Raw genomic sequence first — 21,525 nt, 5'->3', positions numbered from 1 at the left:
AATTGGGGAGTTTTCACTGTCCAGGCACATCAGGGGCTCTCCAAGCGCGACATGGCGTCCAATCTCAATTCCAGCCAATTCTGCGTTGAAAAAGTAAAACAGTGCTCCTTCCCTTCCGAGCTCTCCCGTGCGCCCAAAAAGGGGTTTACCCCAACATATGTGTTATCAGCGTACTCGGGACAAATTGAACAACAACTTCTGGGGTCCAAGTTCTCTTGTTATCCTTAGGAAAATAAAAATTTGGGGGGCTAAAAATCATTTTTGTGGGAAAAAAAAGATGTTTTATTTTCATGGCTCTGCGTTATAAACTGTAGTGAAACACTTGGGGGTTCAAAGTTCTCACAACACATCTAGATAAGTTCCTTGGGAGGTCTAGTTTCCAATATGGGGTCACTTGTGGGGGGTTTGTACTGTTTGGGTACATCAGGGGCTCTGCAAATGCAACGTGACGCCTGCAGACCAATCCATTTAAGGCTGCATTCCAAATGGCGCTCCTTCCCTTCCGAGCTCTGTCATGCACCCAAACAGTGGTTCCCCCCCACATATGGGGTATCAGCGTACTCAGGACAAATTGGACAACAACTTTTGGGGTCTAATTTATCCTGTTACCCTTGTGAAAATACAAAACTGGGGGCTAAAAAATCATTTTTGTGAAAAAAAAAAGAATTTTTATTTTCACGGCATGGCGCTATAAACTTTAGTGAAACACTTGGGGGTTCAAAGTTCTCAAAACACATCTAGATAAGTTCCTTGGGAGGTCTAGTTTCCAATATGGGGTCACTTGTGGGGGGTTTGTACTGTTTGGGTACATCAGGGGCTCTGCAAATGCAACGTGACGGCTGCTGACCAATCCATTTAAGTCTGCATTCCAAATGGCGCTCCTTCCCTTCCGAGCTCTGTCATGCGCCCAAACAGTGGTTCCCCCCCACATATGGGGTATCAGCGTACTCAGGACAAATTGGAAAACAAATTTTGGGGTCCAATTTATTCTGTTACCCTTGTAAAAATACAAAGCTGGGGGCTAAAAAATCATTTTTGAGAAAAAAAAAAAAAATTATTTTCATGGCTCTGCGTTATAATCTGTAGTGAAACACTTGGGGGTTCAAAGCTCTCAAAACACATCTAGATAAGTTCCTTAGGGGGTCTACTTTCCAAAATGGTGTCACTTGTAGGGAGTTTCAATGTTTAGGCACATCAGGGGCTCTCCAAACGCAACATGGCGTCCCATCTCAATTCCAGTCAATTTTGCATTGAAAAGTCAAATGGCTCTCCTTCCCTTCCAAGCTCTGCCATGCGCCCAAACAATGGTTTACACCCACATATGGGGTATCATCATACTCAGGACAAATTGCACAACATTTTTTGGGGTCCAATTTCTTCTCTTACCCTTGGGAAAATAAAAAATTGGGGGCAAAAAGATCATTTTTGTGAAAAAATATGATTTTTTATTTTTACGGCTCTGCATTATAAACTTCTGTGAAGCACTTGGTGGGTCAAAGTGCTCACCACACATCTAGATAAGTTCCTTAGGGGGTCTACTTTCCAAAATGGTGTCACTTGTAGGGAGTTTCAATGTTTAGGCACATCAGGGGCTCTCCAAACGCAACATGGCGTCCCATCTCAATTCCAGTCAATTTTGCATTGAAAAGTCAAATGGCGCTCCTTCCCTTCCAAGCTCTGCCATGTGCCCAAACAATGGTTTACACCCACATATCGGGTATCAGCGTACTCAGGACAAATTGCACAACATTTTTTGGGGTCCAATTTCTTCTCTTACCCTTGGGAAAATAAAAAATTGGGGGCGAAAAGATCATTTTTGTGAAAAAATATGATTTTTTATTTTTACGGCTCTGCATTATAAACTTCTGTGAAGCACTTGGTGGGTCAAAGTGCTCACCACACATCAAGATAAGTTCCTTAGGGGGTCTACTTTCCAAAATGGTGTCACTTGTAGGGGGTTTCAGTGTTTAGGCACATCAGGGGCTCTCCAAACGCAACATGGCGTCCCATCTCAATTCCAGTCAATTTTGCATTGAAAAGTCAAATGGCGCTCCTTCCCTTCCAAGCTCTGCCATGCGCCCAAACAATGGTTTACCCCCACATATGGGGTATCAGCGTACTCAGGACAAATTGTACAACAACTTTGGGGGTCCATTTTCTCCTGTTACCCTTGGTAAAATAAAACAAATTGGAGCTGAAATAAATTTTGTGTGAAAAAAAGTTAAATGTTCATTTTTATTTAAACATTCCAAAAATTCCTGTGAAACACCTGAAGGGTTAATAAACTTCTTGAATGTGGTTTTGAGCACCTTGAGGGGTGCAGTTTTTAGAATGGTGTCACACTTGAGTATTTTCTATCATATAGACCCCTCAAAATGACTTCAAATGAGATGTGGTCCCTAAAAAAAAATGGTGTTGTAAAAATGAGAAATTGCTGGTCAACTTTTAACCCTTATAACTCCGTCACAAAAAAAAATTTTGGTTCCAAAATTGTACTGATGTAAAGTAGACATGTGGGAAATGTTACTTATTAAGTATTTTGCGTGACATATGTCTGTGATTTAAGGGCATAAAAATTCAAAGTTGGAAAATTGCAAAATTTTCAAAATTTTCGCCAAATTTCCATTTTTTTCACAAATAAACGCAAGTTATATCGAATAAATTTTACCACTAACATGAAGTACAATATGTCACGAGAAAACAATGTCAGAATCGCCAAGATCCGTCAAAGCGTTCCAGAGTTATAGCCTCATAAAGGGACAGTGGTCAGAATTGTAAAAATTGGCCCGGTCATTAACGTGCAAACCACCCTTGGGGGTGAAGTGGTTAACTGTCTGCATAGCTCATGCAGATTACAAAAAAAATTCTGTTAAATATTATACAGCTCGCCATATCCCAAGCTGTAATTTTGTGGCGGTGAAATTGTTCTGTGTTGAGCTGTTGCACAGTAAACAATTATTTTTTTGGCTGTTGCTAATGTGATTCAGCATGCCATCTCCCACGTTGTAATTTTGTGTCAGTGAAATTAAGCTGTCTGCAGAGCTCATGTAGATTAAAAAAAATTCTGTTACAAATGTGAAACAGCAGGCTAGATCAGAGTTTAAAATTGTTTTGAGCATATATTTGATTTTATACAGGCCTCATCCACAGTTAAAAAAAATACTTTCTTCTGTTAGTAACATTATACAGCAGGCTAGATGTCAGTTTTAAAAACACCAAAAAAGGAACAATTCAAGAAAACACACCAAAAACAGGCAGAGATGCTTACCTGTCTGAATAGGCCTCAATACAAATGCACAAGCAGGGTGCAGCGGACCCAAATAAAATAGCAAATGCACAGGTGCAATACCTAATGAAACAGCCAGCCTTCAATCAGGGATTGGCCGTGTGGTACACCAATGCACTAAGATAAAAACTGTATGTGGCGTGTTCACACAAGGAATGCAAGCATCTGGCTCCAGCCTATTAATGACGCCCTATGGCGGGCTGCCCAGTGCTAAAATGCATCCTGTGTGAACAGAGGCCACAGTATACAGAACCATTTGGGCCCAACTGCACCCTGCAAAAAAATATACGTGCAAAACAAAACATATAAATATATGTAAGGTATTGGTTAATATTCTGGCCATAATATGGAAGCTGGCAACCCACGTCAAGGGTCCTTACTTTTTGCCAGTCCTACACTAACATGAAAAACACCAAAAAAGGAACAATTCAAGAAAACACACCAAAAACAGGCAGAGATGCTTACCTGTCTGAATAGGCCTCAATACAAATGCACAAGCAGGGTGCAGCGGACCCAAATAAAATAGCAAATGCACAGGTGCAATACCTAATGAAACAGCCAGCCTTCAATCAGGGATTGGCCGTGTGGTACACCAATGCACTAAGATAAAAACTGTATGTGGCGTGTTCACACAAGGAATGCAAGCATCTGGCTCCAGCCTATTAATGACGCCCTATGGCGGGCTGCCCAGTGCTAAAATGCATCCTGTGTGAACAGGAATTGGTGTACCACACGGCCAATCCCTGATTGAAGGCATCTCTGCCTGTTTTTGGTGTGTTTTTTTTTTTTAGATGTCAGTTTTACATTTTTGGGTGCTGATATTGTTCTCCATACAGTGGTTCACATGATAAAAGCAAAATTAGTTTTCTTACTATTGTGCTACCAACAGCAGGCTACATTTCATCTTTTCATTCTTTGGTACACTTATTGTTCTCCATACAAGGAGAATCTGAGCACAAAAGAATGACAAACTCAGATGTGGCCACATTTTTGAAGCAAGGTGAGACATGATGAAGCCCACCTTGGCCCCATCAGAAGCAAACATATGCCCCAGGAGTTCAAAGTGCAGCGTGCACTGAATAATGAACCCCCGACACTGAACGGGGTCGCCACGGAAGTGAGTGGGAGCCGCCAAGCGAGGACCTCTACTTGCTATGCAGCTAGATACCTGGATGCCAGTGGCAGAGTTGGGTGCAGGCAAAGAGACCAGGGATTCCATGCGAGTACACGAGTTGTGCAGAAAAATCGTGAGCTTGTCCTGTTGACTCCTCAGATGGGTAACCTCCAGACATAGCTCCATGGCCGGAGGTACCTGGGATCCAGCGGGTTCCATGGCTGGAGCAATCTGTAACGAATGGAAACGGAGGCACAGGTGGTAAAGTTCACATTCGTTTTTATTGTCATAAAGCGTGGAACCTCTGGAACATGGTCCGGGGGGCTCTGAAGGGGGCATGACTACATGAGCCCAGACACCTGTAGTAAGGCCCCTTGAACAGGGTCAGAATGGGACACCTGGGGGACACATGGGTGCTACCTCCAGTTGGACCCCGGACTAGTGGTAGCTGACCCCGCGGGACAGATGGACAAACAGGGTTAGCAGGTGACATAGAGCTAACTGGTGGAAACCAGGAGTATGGGTAGAGACTGGTTCCAGTGGTACCGACGTTGTCCTGAGGTTCAGGTGGCTGAATGGCGGGATGATACGGAACCGGAGTAAGCAGGCTGGAGATCGTCCAGAATAGCCAGGTAACAGGTAGCAGATAGTCTGTGGAGACAAACAGTGTAAGCGAAGCACTGACAGAGACTTCAGAACAGAAGCACATGATAGCAGGAACAGGAAGCTAGCAGCTGAGGATACTTGTTTCTCTGGCACCCTCGCTATGGTGGAGGAACTAGAAATAGCAATCATACACACGCCATTGGTCAGAAGCACCTTTTGAAAAATGAGCACTGTCTCTTTAAGAGACCGGCAGTGAGCACGCACGTGACCTAAGCACACAGCGCGAGGACCTGCTGGCTGCACACCAGGGAGCAGAGGAGAAACAGAGGTCCCGTCCGGACAGCGTGGAGACGGCACAGAGCGGGAGTCCCGACGGGGACCCCGCGAAGGTACAGGAACCGGACCGGGTGTAACAGGATGGAGGATATGTATGATGGGAATATGGGCACGGGACTATGGGATGGGGGATGTGTGATGGGTATATGGGCATGGGACTATGGGATGGAGGATGCGTATGATGGATATATGGGCATGGGACTATGGGATGGAGGATGATCATTATAATTTGTTATAACTAACCACAGTTAGTTACTATGCCCGGGCTCTTCAGCTAGTTTAATAAATACATGACTATTATTAGTTTTTTGGGTAATTTTTATATATCTTTAAATGTTACTATGTTTTTCATTATAACTTGTTTTACTTCCGTTCATCTAGTAATTTAGTCCTTTGCTTCAGATTTTTCATTTTTTTAAAGAATTGAACAAATTTAAATGTATTTTTAAGAATATTTGAAAGTCATGTCTCCTTAAGCCAAAGTTACTGAGCAATAGAAGATGAAAGTGATACATTTAAAGGATTTTGATTCCCACCAGCTCAACCACCTGCTGCCAATAACTATGACCCAGTAATACATTATGTTCTTCTTGGTCTTATTATACTTTTTTAAATTCTGTAAATGTTCTGACAAACTTTCCTTCTCAAGTAAGAATAGAAAAAGTTTTTGCAGGTTCATGGCATAACTTATATAACCTCAATAGGTACTTTTTTTAAAAAAAAAATTGACAATTGGTTAGTATTTTATCTAAGGACCATTGACTACCATTGACTAAAACTTCTGACATTTCCAAATTCAAAAAATTCTCTATATGTTCAGTGAGTTACTCTACATGATAGAATTCTGGTTGCTTTTAATGTATCTACCACTATCGGTAGCTTACTTCATGCTGGGTTGTTACTTAAAGGGATTTTCCCAAGAACCAAAATTCATTTTAATCAATAGATCTTGAAATAATAAGTTCCACAGTTGGATATATTTAAATAAAAATGTTTTTCCTGTGCTGAGATAATCTTATAAATGTGCCCCTGCTGTTTAGTGTATAATAGCCATGTCTAACTGTGCAGTAAGATATTCTGATCATACCACAGCTCCTGGGCAGGTGTGGAAGCAAAAAAGTATACTGACAGTACAGCACGGGCTCACAGCTGTGATCCTGTGCTGTAGTGCGTGTATACTTCATTTCTCCCTCCCTGCCCAAAAGCTGTGTGTCGGCTCACTAGGGCGATATAATTGAAGATAAATGTAAGTGTCCTCACTCCTGAATAATCTTTGCACTTGTTTTCAATAGATTTGTGTCTTGAGTTTCTTGAGTTTATATGGGGACGGGATTGTTGTTTGTTGGATGATGATTGTTAATACTGTGCTCTTTAAACTAGTTTTACCTTGCTAGATATTTCAGAACTTTTTAATCTACCGTAACTGCCAGGACTCACATGAATCCTGAGAATAAACGGGATGAAGTGTTTCTTCCAATTGGGGCTTTTTTTTGTAGTTCACTGCATAGCAAATATCTGGGATCATCATGGCCATTCAGTGAAAAAAAAATTGTGAAGGGGATGCAGCACTAAGCCAGCATTATAGCCCCTTTATAATTGTCAGGGGTCCCTGCAGTCAGGTCAGGACTCCTACTCACCAGAAATCAATGACATATCTTATAGAATGGGCATACCCTTTTATCTAAGCTAAAAGTTTTCAGTTATAATCATTTTTAAAATCATCCATCCTCCAAATAGATATCATAATGCATCATTTCTATTTCATTTCACTCAATAAGACAAGAATAATAACATTTGTAAATATGTTACATTTCTCATAGCAGAGGGAACTAGATGAGAACTGGCAGCGTTTTGCTTAGCTTGGATTGATTGTCTTGTGTTATTATATCTAAAATTCCACTTACTGCACACTACATGATCTCATCTCTCATCTATTCCTCTTTGATAATAATGGCTATTTCTGAAAATTTCTCTTGAAGGTTAAAGTGGTGGTGATTGTTTTTTTTCTTCTATTTCTAATGTCATTACAACAGAGGATCTTATGTAGATAATTCAAAGTCAACATAAGTCAGAGAAATGAGTAGATTTAACAGAGCTGGTATGTTGTGTTGTATAGAACAAATAAATATAAGACTTGATCACTTCCTACAGCCAGGATGAGTTGCTGTTTCCATTAGAGATGAGTGAACATGCTCTACCCTGCTCAGTTCTCGTTTGAGCATCACTGTGCTCAAGAAGCTTGGCACTCCATCGAGTATCCGGGTACTCACTTGCCATGCTCGATTCTCCACCCCACATGTTTGGCGCATGATTTTCAGCCACTAAAGATGCGGGGATCGTCTGCCAATCAGGGTAATGCCGTAACCATATTGGCTACTGGCATTACTGTGCTTGGTCAGCCACATAGCTTCATCAGGTCTATATAAGACCAAGAGACACCATCTTTGGTGCATTGTACCCAGTGTAGGGAGAGTCGCTGCTGCAGAAGGGACAGTGTGTTCTATAGCGTTTATTTACCTGCTGGTGCAAGATTAACCCCTTCCCGACCCATGACGCCACATAGGCGTCATGAAAACCCGTGCCAATCCGACCCATGACGCCTATGTGGCGTCATGGAATGATCGCGTCCCTGCAGATCGGGTGAAGGGGTTAACTCCTATTTTACCCGATCTGCAGGGAGAGGGGGAGTGGTACTTCAGCCCAGGGGGGGTGGCTTCACCCCCCCGTGGCTACGATCGCTCTGATTGGCTGTTGAAAGTGAAACTGCCAATCAGAGCGATTTGTAATATTTCACCTAAAAAACTGGTGAAATATTACAATCCAGCCATGGCCGATGCTGCAATATCATCGGCCATGGCTGGAAACACTAATGTGACCCCCCCCACCCCACCGATCGCCCCCCCAGTGCTCCGTTATAGGGTCCGGTCCCCTCCGTCCGCCTGCCGGCTCCCCCGTCCTGCTGTCCGCTCCCCCGTCCTCCTGCCCGCTCCCCCCCTGCTCCTATGTCACCCCCCCGTGCTCCGACGCCCCCCCCGTGCCCCGATCTCCCCCCCCTTATACTTACCGAGGCTCCCGGTCCCCGTCCGCCTCCATCATGGGCGCCGCCATCTTCCAAAATGGCGGGCGCATGCTCAGTGCGCCCGCCGGCCGGCAGATTCATTAGAGGTACATTTTGATCGCTGTGGTAGGTTCTATCACAGCGATCAAAATAAAAAAATAATAAATAAGCCCCCCCCTTTATCACCCCCATAGGTAGGGACAATAATAAAATAAAGAAAATATTTTTTTTTCTTTTTCCACTAGGGTTAGGGTTAGAACTAGGGTTAGAACTAGGGGTAGGGTTAGGGGTAGGGTTAGGGTTACGGGTAGGGTTAGGGTTAGGGTTAGGGTTATGGCATGTGCACACAGAGCGGATCGGCCGCGGATCCGCAGCGGATCGGCAGCGGATCGGCAGCGGATCGGCAGCGGATTGGCAGCGGATCGGCAGCGGATCCGCAGCGGATTGGCCGCGGATCCGCAGCGGATTGGCAGCGGATTGGCCGCGGATCCGCAGCGGATTGGCCGCTGCGAATTCGAAGCAGTTTTCCATCAGGTTTACAGTACCATGTACACCTAAGGAAAACCAAATCCGCTGTGCCCATGGTGCGGAAAATTCCGTGCAGAAACGCTGCGTTGTATTTTCCGCAGCATGTCAATTCTTTGTGCGGATTCCGCAGCGTTTTACACCTGTTCCTCAATAGGAATCCGCAGGTGAAATCTGCACAAAAAAACACTGGAAATCTGCTGTAAATCCGCAGGTAAAACGCAGTGCCTTTTACCTGCAGATTTTTCAAAAATCATGAGGAAAAATCTCACACGAATCCGCAACGTGGGCACATAGCCTTAGGGTTAGGGTTGGAATTAGAGTTAGGGTTGGAATTAGGGCTAGGGTTTGAAATAGGGTTAAGATTAGGCTTGTGGTTAGGGTTACGGATAGGGTTAGGGGTGTGTTGGGGTTACAGTTGTGGTTAGGGTTGGGATTAGGGTTACTGTTGGGATTAGGGTTAGGATTAGGGTTGGAATTAGGGTTACGGGTGTGTTGCGGTTAGGGTTGTGGTTAGGGGTGTGTTGGGGTTAAGGTTGTGATTAGGGTTATGGCTACAGTTGGGATTAGGATTAGGGGTGTGTTGGGGTTAGTGTTGAAGTTAGAATTGAGGGGTTTCCACTGTTTAGGCACATCAGGGGTCTCCAAACGCAACATGGCGCCACCATTGATTCCAGCCAATCTTGCGTTCAAAAAGTCAAATGGTGCTCCCGCCCTTCCAAGCCCCGACGTGCGCCCAAACAGTGGTTTACCCCCACATTTGGGGTACCAGCGTACTCAGGACAAACTGGGCAACAACTGCTGGGGTCTAATTTCTCCTGTTACCCTTGCAAAAATAAAAAATTACTTGCTAAAACATAATTTTTGAGGAAAGAACAATTATTTTTTATTTTCACGGCTCTGCGTTATAAACTTCTGTGAAGCACTTGGGGGTTGAAAGTGCTCACCACACATCTAGATAAGTTCCTTGGGGGGTCTAGTTTCCAAAATGGGGTCACTTGTGGGGGGTTTCTACTGTTTAGGCATATCAGGGGCTCTGCAAACGCAACCTGACGCCCGCAGAGCATTCCATCAAAGTCTGCATTTCAAAACGTCACTACTTCCCTTCCGAACCCCGACGTGTGCCAAAACAGTGGTTTACCCCCACATATGGGGTATCAGCGTACTCACAACAAACTGGGCAACAAATATTGGGGTCCAAATTCTCCTGTTACCCTTGTGAAAATAAAAAATTGCTTGCTACAACATCTTTTTTGAGGAAAGAAAAATGATTTTTTATTTTCACGGCTCTGCGTTGTAAACTTCTGTGAAGCACTTGGGGGTTGAACGTGCTCACCACACATCTAGATAAGTTCCTTGGGGGGTCTAGTTTCCAAAATGGGGTCACTTGTGGGGGGTTTCTACTGTTTAGGCATATCAGGGGCTCTGCAAACGCAACCTGACGCCCGCAGAGCATTCCATCAAAGTCTGCATTTCAAAACGTCACTACTTCCCTTCCGAACCCTGACGTGTGCCAAAACAGTGGTTTACCCCCACATATGGGGTATCAGCGTACTCAGGAGAAACTGGACAACAACTTTTGGGGTCCAATTTCTCCTGTTACTCTTGCAAAAATAAAAAAATTCTGGGCTAAAAAAATATTTTTGAGGAAAGGAAACACATTTTTTATTTTCACGGCTCTGCGTTATAAACTTCTGTGAAGCACTTGGGGGTTCAAAGTGCTCACTACACATCTAGATAAGTTCCCTTGGGGGTCTAGTTTCCAAAATGGAGTCAATTGTGGGGAGTTCCTACTGTTTAGGCACATCAGGGGCTCTGCAAACGCAACCTGACGCCCGCAGAGCATTCCATCAAAGTCTGCATTTCAAAACGTCACTACTTCCCTTCCGAACCCTGACGTGTGCCAAAACAGTGGTTTACCCCCACATATGGGGTATCAGCGTACTCAGGAGAAACTGGACAACAACTTTTGGGGTCCAATTTCTCCTGTTACCCTTGGGAAAATAAAAAATTGTGGGCTAAAAAATCATTTTTGAGAAAAGAAAAATTATTTTTTATTTTCATGGCTCTGCGTTATAAACTTCTGTGAAGCACTTGGGGGTTCAAAGTGCTCACCACACATCTAGATTAGTTCCTTGGGAGGTCTAGTTTCCAAAATGGGGTCACTTGTGCGGGAGCTCCAATGTTTAGGCACACAGGGGCTCTCCAAACGCGACATGGTGTCCGCTAATGATTGGAGCTAATTTTCCATTCAAAAAGCCAAATGGCGTGCCTTCCCTTCCGAGCCCTGCCGTGCGCCCAAACAGTGGTTTACCCCCACATTTCGGGTATCATCGTACTCAGAACAAACTGGACAAAAACATTTGGGGTCCAATTTCTCCTATTACCCTTGGGAAAATAAAAAATTCTGGGCTAAAAATCATTTTTGAGGAAAGAAAAATTATTTTTTTATTTTCACGGCTCTGCGTTATAAACTTCTGTGAAGCACCTGGGGGTTATAAGTGCTCACTATGCATCTAGATAAGTTTCTTGGGGGGTCTAGTTTCCAAAATGGGGTCACTTGTAGGGGAGCTCCAATGTTTAGGCACACAGGGGCTCTCCAAACGCGACATGGTGTCCGCTAACGATTGGAGCTAATTTTCCATTCAAAAAGTCAAATGGCACGCCTCCCCTTCCGAGCCTTGCCGTGCACCCAAACAGTGGTTTACCCCCACATATGAGGTATCGGCATACTCAGGAGAAATTGCCCAACAAATTTTAGGATCCATTTTATCCTGTTGCCCATGTGAAAATGAAAGAATTGAGGCTAAAAGAAATTTTGTGTGAAAAAAAAGTACTTTTTCATTTTTGCGGATCAATTTGTGAAGCACCTGGGGGTTTAAAGTGCTCACTATGCCTCTGGATGAGTTCCTTGGGGGGTCTAGTTTCCAAAATGGGGTCACTTGTGGAGGAGCTCCAATGTTTAGGCACACAGGAGCTTTCCAAACGCGACATGGTGTCCGCTAACGATGGAGATAATTTTCCATTCAAAAAGTCAAATGGCGCTCCTTCCCTTCCGAGCCTTACCATGTGCCCAAACAGTGGTTTACCCCCACATGTGAGGTATTGGTGTACTCAGGAGAAATTGCCCAACAAAATTTTAGGATCCATTTTATCCTGTTGCCCATGTGAAAATGAAAAAATTGAGGCTAAAATAATTTTTTTGTGAAAAAAAAGTACTTTTTCATTTTTACGGATCAATTTGTGAAGCACCTGGGGGTTTAAAGTGCTCACTATGCTTCTAGATAAGTTCCTTGGGGGGTCTAGTTTCCAAAATGTGGTCACTTGTGGGGGAGCTCCAATGTTTAGGCACACGGGGGCTCTCCAAACGCGACATGGTGTCCGCTAAAGATTGGAGCCAATTTTTCATTAAAAAAGTCAAATGGCGCTCCTTCCCTTCCGAGCCCTGCCGTGCGCCCAAACAGTGGTTTACCCCCACATATGAGGTATCAGCGTACTCAGGACAAATTGGACAACAACGTCCCTGGTCCAGTTTCTCCTTTTACCCTTGGGAAAATAAAAAAATTGTTGCTAAAAATCATTTTTGTGACTAAAAAGTTAAATGTTCATTTTTTACTTCCATGTTGCTTCTGCTGCTGTGAAACACCTGAAGGGTTAATAAACTTCTTGAATGTGGTTTTTAGCACCTTGAGGGGTGCAGTTTTTAGAATGGTGTCACTTTTGGGTATTTTCAGCCATATAGAACCCTCAAAATGACTTCAAATGTGAGGTGGTCCCTAAAAAAAATGGTTTTGTAAATTTTGTTGTAAAAATGAGAAATCACTGGTCAAATTTTAACCCTTATAACTTCCTAGCAAAAAAAAAAATTGTTTCCAAAATTGTGCTGATGTAAAGTAGACATGTGGGAAACGTTATTTATTAACTATTTTGTGTCACATAACTCTCTGGTTTAACAGAATAAAAATTCAAAATGTGAAAATTGCGAAATTTTCAAATTTTTTGCCACATTTCCGTTTTTTTCACAAATAAACTCAAAAATTATCGACCTAAATTTACCACTAACATGAAGCCCAATATGTCACGAAAAAACAATCTCAGAATCGCTAGGATCCGTTGAAGCGTTCCTGAGTTATTACCTCATAAAGGGACACTGGTCAGAATTGCAAAAAACGGCAAGGTCATTAAGGCCAAAATAGGCTGGGTCATGAAGGGGTTAAACCAACAGCCCTTTTTAGGGCTAATTCAAATCAATTCTGTTCTAGAATACTGCTCTTAGCTTCAGTTAGGGTAGGATTAGCTTCTGGAGTAGGAAGAGTGTATTAGAGGCGCTTATAGCAGGGTTGATTGCATAGTCCTTGATGCTGCTATGTTAAACCACCAGCACTTTTTAGGGTTAATTCAAATATATCCAATTCTCTAATAATATAGGTCATATCTGAAAATAATTTAGGGTTAGCGGACGGTGTAGGTATTAGCGTATTAGAGACATTTTGGCTCGTTTGATTTCGTTACAGAATAGATTCTGTTCTCTCATAATACCGCTCATATCTGAAAATAATTTATTCAAACATGATTAAAACAAAAAATGTAAAACAACCTGACGCATTTCTGCCACGACAATGCTCCCTTAGTCTTACTTCCAATGACCATACTATGGACCAGGGGACACTCATTATGGGTGAAAAAAAGGCGAGTCAAGCAGCGTAATCGGAAAGGGTTCTTTACAGTTAGAGCAGACAGACTGTGGAATGCCGACCACAAGAGGTAATAAAGGCAAACACTATAACAGCTTTTCAAATAGAGCTGAATGATTTCCTCAGTACACGTAACATTATACGGGTTATAGTTACATTAGTGACAAAATGTAAAATTGGTGGAGAAAGGTTGTACTTGATGGACTGAGGTCTTTTTTCAACCTCTGTAATTATGTAAAAATGTTGTTTGTTTTACTGTAGATGTGTGTTGTTTTGGATTACATATAATACTGTATCACTAGAGAAAGTACCCCTCACTGTTATGTCTTAAAAAGGAGAATTTCTTCTGCGATTATATGATTGACCAGTATTATGCATGGAAGTGTCCATTATCAAATATGAGATGTATTGACTGTGAATATGTGTGATAAATCTATAACGGTTCTCTTTTCTTTTTTCAGTTTCACAGATGCTTCATTGCCCTTCTTCATTGCAATCGTGCACCCCAATGCTCCAGTAATAGATTTTCATCAAAATCTACTAAGATTTGCTTGGCTACACGTAAACTACCAGATAACGTCACAATGAACGTTGCTTCCTCTAAACATCCTACCTCAGAAGAGGGAAAGACTCAAGTCAACAACACAGAACACGTCACCAGCGGCCAAAGCGACACTAGTAACCAAATGTGTATATTACCACAAAGTCCAGCTGTGACTCTAGTAGTTCAATATATGGAGTGATGCTTATCTTTCATGTAATGGCCAGGAGGACACTGTGGGGCAGAGAAAGATGTCTGTATCAAGGTTTCCAGACATAAGAAAATTACCTTACAGGTTAAAATTTATTAAAGAAAACCCATCAGTTCATCTGACCTGTCTATTCTAGTAAATGCCCTTGTGTTTTTCACTTGTTTTAGAACTCTCTGTGGTGTTGTTCCTCTATTTTTCTTCTACGAGTCCTCCCAGAAATTTGAGAATAAACTAACCATTGTGTGTTACCAGTCGGGATGTCTCAACACTACAACCTATCCCAGGTATCTCAGACTTGCTCCCTACATCTCAGTCTGCTGCCCTCTGTTGTGCTCCGCGTTGGATTTTGCCTGACTTAACTCAGTGACATCATCTCCTTAGGTCTTTTAAGGCTCATTAAGGCACCCACATGTACCTTAGGATTGAGTTTCTAAACTTTAGTTTGGTGTACTCCACCTTCTGCACACACCGTGCTTAATCTGCTTCAATACCTTCTAACCTCCACTTTATCCATCCTGTTGCTCCCAAAATTCCTGAGTGTGCCACGTCCTTGCTCCCCACTTGCCATCTTACCTGCTTCCTCCCACTCCCTGGGTCTCTGTACCCACCCAGACCAGAGGTTTAGGGGGTCCACTTCACAAGGTGAGCCTAACAGTGGATACACATAACTGAAAGCACTGCTTGGACAGAGTCAGTGCGGGTAGGAACACACCACTTTGAGAGGGACAATGGTAACACTCAATTGTTAGTTTATTGATGAATTATCAAGAACTACAAAACAGAAACAGCGCAATGAATAATGCAAGTATTTACTAAAACAGGCAAGTAAAAGTGATGTCAGGTCATCTTTAATATGTATTAGCCTCCTTTCTGTACATATGTGCATGTACATGCCAAATTCTGCTGCAGCTCATGGTTAAGTTCCCACAATGAGTTTTTTATGCTGTAAATTTCCGCTTACAGTTCCATCAAAGTGGATGGCATTTATAGAAATCTCATACCCACTGTGCTTTTTCTTTATGCTGAATAAACTGACCTGTGGTGAATTTTTTAAATTCACAACATGTCTTTACCTTGCAGGTTGGCTGAGTTGTATGTGAGAATTTTCCACAGAGAATTGCAATATATGTGAAAACGCTGCTGAAACGCACTAAAAAAAACATTCAAGCCAAAAATGACTGTGTCAATAAAGTTTTGTCAAAGTCAAACACCAGGAAGTACCAAAAGCAAAGCAGCTTTATTTAAAACATGACACACCAAAAAGAGTCAAAAACTGCAATATCAAAAATGCTGTTGAAACGCAGGTAACCTAATATAGCATAAATGCTTGAGAAAATCTGCATCTCGCCAAATACTTAACATGGGAACACAGCCTTTAAAAGAACCTTTCACCAAGATTATGCATGTTAAAATAAAGGTATGGCCATAATGGTACTAAGAAAAAGGTACCCAAAACAATTGACTAAAGGAAATACCGGACAAGGAAGTGTTCCAATAAAAATTACCTTTATTTCACAAAATGGTAAACAGTAATACTACATTAGAATAAAATAAGTTAAAAACATGTGCCCGTACCAGAAATAAATCCAAAATAATAAATATATATAAAAGTTTACAAAGTGGAGCTGTGAAATTAAAAAAAAATAAATTTTTTCCCACAAAAATCTTTTTTAGCCCCAAATTCTGTACAGTACAGACCAAAAGTTTGAACACACCTTCTCATTTAAAGATTTTTCTGCATTTTCATGACTATGAAAATTGTACATTCACACTGAAGGCATCAAAACTATGAATTAACACATGTGGAATTATATACTTTACAAAAAAGTGTGAAACAACTGAAAATATGTGTTATATTCTAGGTTCTTCAAAGTAGCCACCTTTTGCTTTGATGACTGCTTTACACACTCTTGGCATTCTCTTGATGAGCTTCAAGAGGTAGTCACCGGGAATGGTCTACCAACAATCTTGAAAGAGTTCCCAGAGATGCTTAGCACTTGTTGGCCCTTTTGCCTTCACTCTGCGGTCCAGCTCACCCCAAACCATCTTGATTGGGTTCAGGTCTGGTGACTGTGGAGGCCAGGTCATCTGGTGTAGCACCCCATCACTCTCCTTCTTGGTCAAATAGCCCTTACACAGCCTGGGGGTGTGTTTGGGGTCATTGTCCTGTTGAATAATAAATGATGGTCCAACTAAATGCAAACCGGATGGAATAGCATGCCGCTGCAAGATGCTGTGGTAGCCATGCTGGTTCAGTATGCCTTCAATTTTGAATAAATCCCCAACAGTGTCACCAGCAAAGCACCCCCATACCATCACACCTCCTCCTCCATGCTTCACGGTGGGAACCAGGCATGTAGAGTCCATCCATTCACCTTTTCTGCGTCATAGAAAGACACGGTGGTTGGAACCAAAGATCTTAAATTTGGACTCATCAGACCAAAGCACAGATTTCCACAGGTCTAATGTCCATTCCTTGTGTTCTTTAGCCCAATCAAGTCTCTTCTGCTTGTTGCCTGTCCATAGCAGTGGTTTCCTAGCAGCTATTTTACCATGAAGGCCTGCTGCACAAAGTCTCCTCTTAACAGTTGTTGTAGAGATGTGTCTGCTGCTAGGACTCTGTGTGGCATTGACCTGGTCTCTAATCTGAGCTGCTGTTAACCTGCGATTTCTGAGGCTGGTGACTCGGATAAACTTTTCCTCAGAATAGGTGACTCTTGGTCTTCCTTTCCTGGGGCGGTCCTCATGTGAGCCAGTTTCTTTGTAGCGCTTGATGGTTTTTGCAACTGCACTTGGGGACACTTTCAAAGTTTTCCCAATTTTGCGGACTGACTGACCTTCAATTCTTAAAGTAATGATGGTCACTCGTTTTTCTTTACTTAGCTGCTTTGTTCTTGCCATAATACAAATTCTAACAGTCTATTCAGTAGAACTATCAGCTGTGTATCCACCAGACTTCTGCACAACACAACTGATGGTCCCAACCCCATTTATAAGACAAGAAATCCCACTTATTAAACCTGACAGGGCACACCTGTGAAGTGAAAACCATTCCCGTTGACTACCTTTTGAAGCTCATAAAGAGAATGCCAAGAGTATGCAAAGCAGTCATCAAAGCAAAAGGTGGCTACTTTGAAGAATCTAGAATATGAGACATAATTTCAGTTGTTTCATACTTTTTTGTAAAGTATATAATTCCACATATGTTAATTCGTAGTTTTGATGCCTTCAGTGTGAATGTACAATTTTCATAGTCATGAAAATACAGAAAAATCTTTAAATGAGAAGGTGTGTCCAAACTTTTGGTCTGTACTGTATATGTATCAAATACTATGAGTGGCGGCCCAAAAAAAAAAGCAGAATGAAAATAATAGATCGCATAAGGATCAATCAAGCTGTATGAATACAAACAAAGCCCCAAGGAAATTGATCCTATCTAAGAAAAGTGTGTAAGGCCAGGGAAGGTAAGCACAAATAATTGTATATAATAATAATAATCTTTATTTTTATATAGCGCTAACATATTCCGCAGCGCTTTACAGTTTTGCACACATTATCATCGCTGACCCTGTTGGGGCTCACAATCTAAATTCCCTATCAGTATGTCTTTGGAATGTGGGAGGAAACCCATGCAAACACGGAGAGAACATACAAACTCTTTGCAGATGTTGTCCTTGGTGGGGTTTGAACCCAGGTCTCCAGCGCTGCAAGGCTAACCACTGCGCCACCATGCTGCCCATAAAAAATGTGAACTTCCATTGCGTGGAGTTGAATTCACAGTTCTCAGTATATCACATCCACATGAGAAGTATATACGAAAGAGAGAAAATACAACAAACTGCCAAATAAGTAATCAAAATAAACATGTGATTATAAGATATTCTCAAATATAAAGTTAATTCAAAGTGCATGAGTGCAAAAAGGCATGTAAAGCCAATGTGGCAAATATGGTGTTGAAAGTGCAAATAGTGATAATGCAGGAAACAACAATAGAGGCCTGTACCTTTAAGGCCCGCCGGTACTGATACAGCGCACACCTCGACGTGCGTTTTGGAATTAAATTCCTTTGTCGGGGGTCACCATAATGGTGCTTTTTTACTGATTCAATAGGTACCTTCAGTGAAGAAATCCATAGCCTGTTTTTTTAATCATCATTAGAAGTTTTGGTTTTCTAAGCATTCGGTGCAGTGGGTGGGACAGTGGGTAGGGTCTTTGGCTTTGCAATGGCCCCTCCGCTACCTCTGGTGTCTTTATCTTCTTCCTGTTTTAAATTTCGCACCAGTGTCGTCATAGCTGCGGGCCATAGAAATACATGCAGCCGCACACTCCTTTCCCGAGTGCCGGCGGCAGTGCCGGGTACTGATGCGAGAGACTCGCATTGCAGTTGCAAGTGTGACCACAGCCTAAGAAGGTAATTTCAGGCATAGTCTTTGTAGGATCAGAGTTTACACTATATCTCGCTTTTACTGCATGATTTTGCTTACTTTGGGACCTTCAGTTAAGTACACCAAAATACATAGCCATTGATAGCTAATGACTAAACCCAAATGTAGAAGTGCTGATTTTTATCACAAAACTGGATTTGCCATCTAATAAAAGCCATGGTGATATCATAGCATGTTCTGTGTGGCTGACGGTTTGCCAACTACATCATCTTCATTCACAAATTTATCAAGATGATCAAAACAATTCTAAAGAATAGAACAGTGAGTGTGATTCTCCTAAAAACAAGTGTGTTACATTGGAAAACATTTGTATATGTTTGTTTTATTGTATAACATATAACGATATACAGTACAATGCTGGGGAAATCAAGAACACAACATATTGCATTGCTCATAGAAATCTATTACATTTAGAATATTAAATACATTTTAGAAAATAAAGCTAATAAAAAATGTACATTTTTCGCCAGTCTATTTTTGATAGGATGTCGTACAATTGTTATCTGTACAGAAAATGTGTTTTCTTAGAAGTCTATGTGGAATGTAAAAGTTTGTCCTAAAAACATGCAAAGATAACAATGACTGTACTCATATACCGTATATGTTCTCAGAAATTATATGCAAAATGATTCCTTGCCTTTGTATGTAAAGTACTGAATGTAGTTTATGTCTTTGTTTCTGCTTTGTTGTGGTCAGACCTCAAAATATTTTTGTGTTACACGAGAACATTATATTGTGGCTAATTTTCTAAAAGGGGCTTTCCACTACTATGAAATTAAATACTTGAAGGGGTTGTCTACTAGTAGGGCAACCCCATCTTGAACTAACTGTTTGGCCCTGATTTGGCACATCACATAAGTAAAAAAAAATTTCTAATCAAAAATATGTATATAACATTATGAGTTTCCCTTGGAGTTTATTGAACACATTTTGAGCTTTGCAATCCAAACACAATCTTTTTAAAGTCCAAGTTACCTCAATCTATCTTATTTAACCACAGACAGCAGTTTTAAATTTTGTAGGCTACTTATATTGTATAAATGGTCCAAAAATTATTCCTTTATGGAGGAAGACGCATGCCTTACTGTTATTTATTCAAAGATGGTGCAAATGGGAGAAGCCGTGGCATTTATTTTCACACAGTAGAGTGAAAAATTCTCCCTGTTTGAAGAGTTTCAAGAGCTTAGCACCTTGAAAAGCAAACAGCGATAGCTTTCCACAAGCTGTCCAAAAATTATCCCTTTGAGTAGAGATACAAAACAAATGTGCTGTTTTTAATGTAAAGAAATTATTGTATCTCAATTAGGATTGAAAAATAATCACTTTTGGGCGGTCTGCAACTGGTTTGCTAATCAAAAACTGATTAGGCAATTACAAAAGCTTTTTTCTCAAGCAGTCCAAAAGGTCCCCTTTGTTAGGGATACAAAACAGGAGTCCTGTTTTCAAAGTGAAGCAGCTCTGGCTTGTTGTCACCAAGCTTTTTAAAATGTTACCCCTATTTTGGTAGCTGTTTCTTGTTGGTATACCTTTTAGGGTATGTGTCCACGGTCCATAATGAAGGCACTTTGAACCCGCTCCACCCAAAATGCCGCCCCCTTCTGTACGCATGGTGATGCCGGATGTGTTCATTGCACACATCCGGAATCGCCGCACCCCATACATAGGGCCCTGTGATTTACCTTGCGGCAACGGAGCGTCACTGCAAGGTAAAAAGACATGCTGAGTTCTAAAAAGACGTGCTGCATGACCGGAAATGCAGAGCCGCTGGATGCGTGATCGCACACATAGTGGAGACGGGATTTCATAAAATCCCCTCCACTGTGCTGTAACATCAGGACGCTGCGGATTGAACGCTACGGCTGTATGCAGCGTTCAATCCGCAGCTAATCCGGATGTAATACTGAACGTGGACACATACCCTAAGAGAGTACTTTTCTCAACAGCAGTATTACAGTTTAGCCCTTTGAAATGCAGTGTGCAGCAGGAATATGTATTGCAGGCATGACTGTTCAGTAGTTTTGTCAGGAGCAGTGCAATAGAGAATTAGATTGGTGCAGGCAAGGAGATGTGTGGTACTTTAGGGCCAGCAATGGCAAACCCAACAGCAGCAGTAAAGTGCAGCATTATGAAGCAGAGTATTCAGCCATAAGATATGTGTGTTCAAAAGCTGCAGCAGGAGCAGCACTTTAAAATGAATCTGTCAGTAGGATCAACCCTCCTTAGCCGTCTATATGGGCATTTCTATAACCACCGAATGACAAGAAGTGCAACAGGTTCTTAGCTGGGTAAATGTATGAAAGAAAATACACAATCATGCTCACCTGGTAGTGTTGTGTTCACATAACCATTGAAGAGACTTAGGCTGCTGCCAATCTGCAAGGAGAAATCAAAGAAGAAAACGTTAACAAATATGGGCATGCAGGTCATAGGAAGCTGAATAAAATGATACCTTGATACCTGCGATCCAGTGTCTTATTGCAGAGATATCAATGTTTTTCTTATATGTAAATTAACTTTTCCAGGCTACGGGCAGGACACTGATCTGCATAAGAATCTGCATCTAGAGCTTGTTTTTAATAAAAGGGGAAGTTACCAGTGTGAGACGAGTAAATAACACAGAACAGTAGAACTGAACTTTGTCTTCCTGCAAACACATTTTTTGCAGCTCTCTATTCTCTGCTGTATTGCAACAAAATTGCAACACTGGCT

The 21,525-nt window shown here is 41.8% G+C and overlaps 1 protein-coding gene across 1 annotated transcript in view; it reads left to right on the top strand.

The window, feature by feature from the left end:
* LOC143808444 (vertebrate ancient opsin-like) overlaps positions 1–16,090 on the top strand; it is a 192,697-nt gene extending 176,607 nt beyond the window's left edge. Inside the window, exon 4 of the mRNA XM_077291122.1 lies at positions 14,081–16,090. Within this exon, the coding sequence (XP_077147237.1) occupies positions 14,081–14,362 (282 nt within the window). The 3' untranslated portion in view covers positions 14,363–16,090. The remainder of the gene's footprint in view (positions 1–14,080) is intronic.
* Positions 16,091–21,525: the final 5,435 nt, after the last annotated feature.

The sequence above is a fragment of the Ranitomeya variabilis genome, chromosome 2, assembly GCF_051348905.1.
Source record: "Ranitomeya variabilis isolate aRanVar5 chromosome 2, aRanVar5.hap1, whole genome shotgun sequence".
NCBI classification, from domain to species: domain Eukaryota; kingdom Metazoa; phylum Chordata; class Amphibia; order Anura; family Dendrobatidae; genus Ranitomeya; species Ranitomeya variabilis.
Note: the sequence above shows the minus strand (reverse complement) of the source record. Positions and strands in the feature narration are given on the sequence as shown.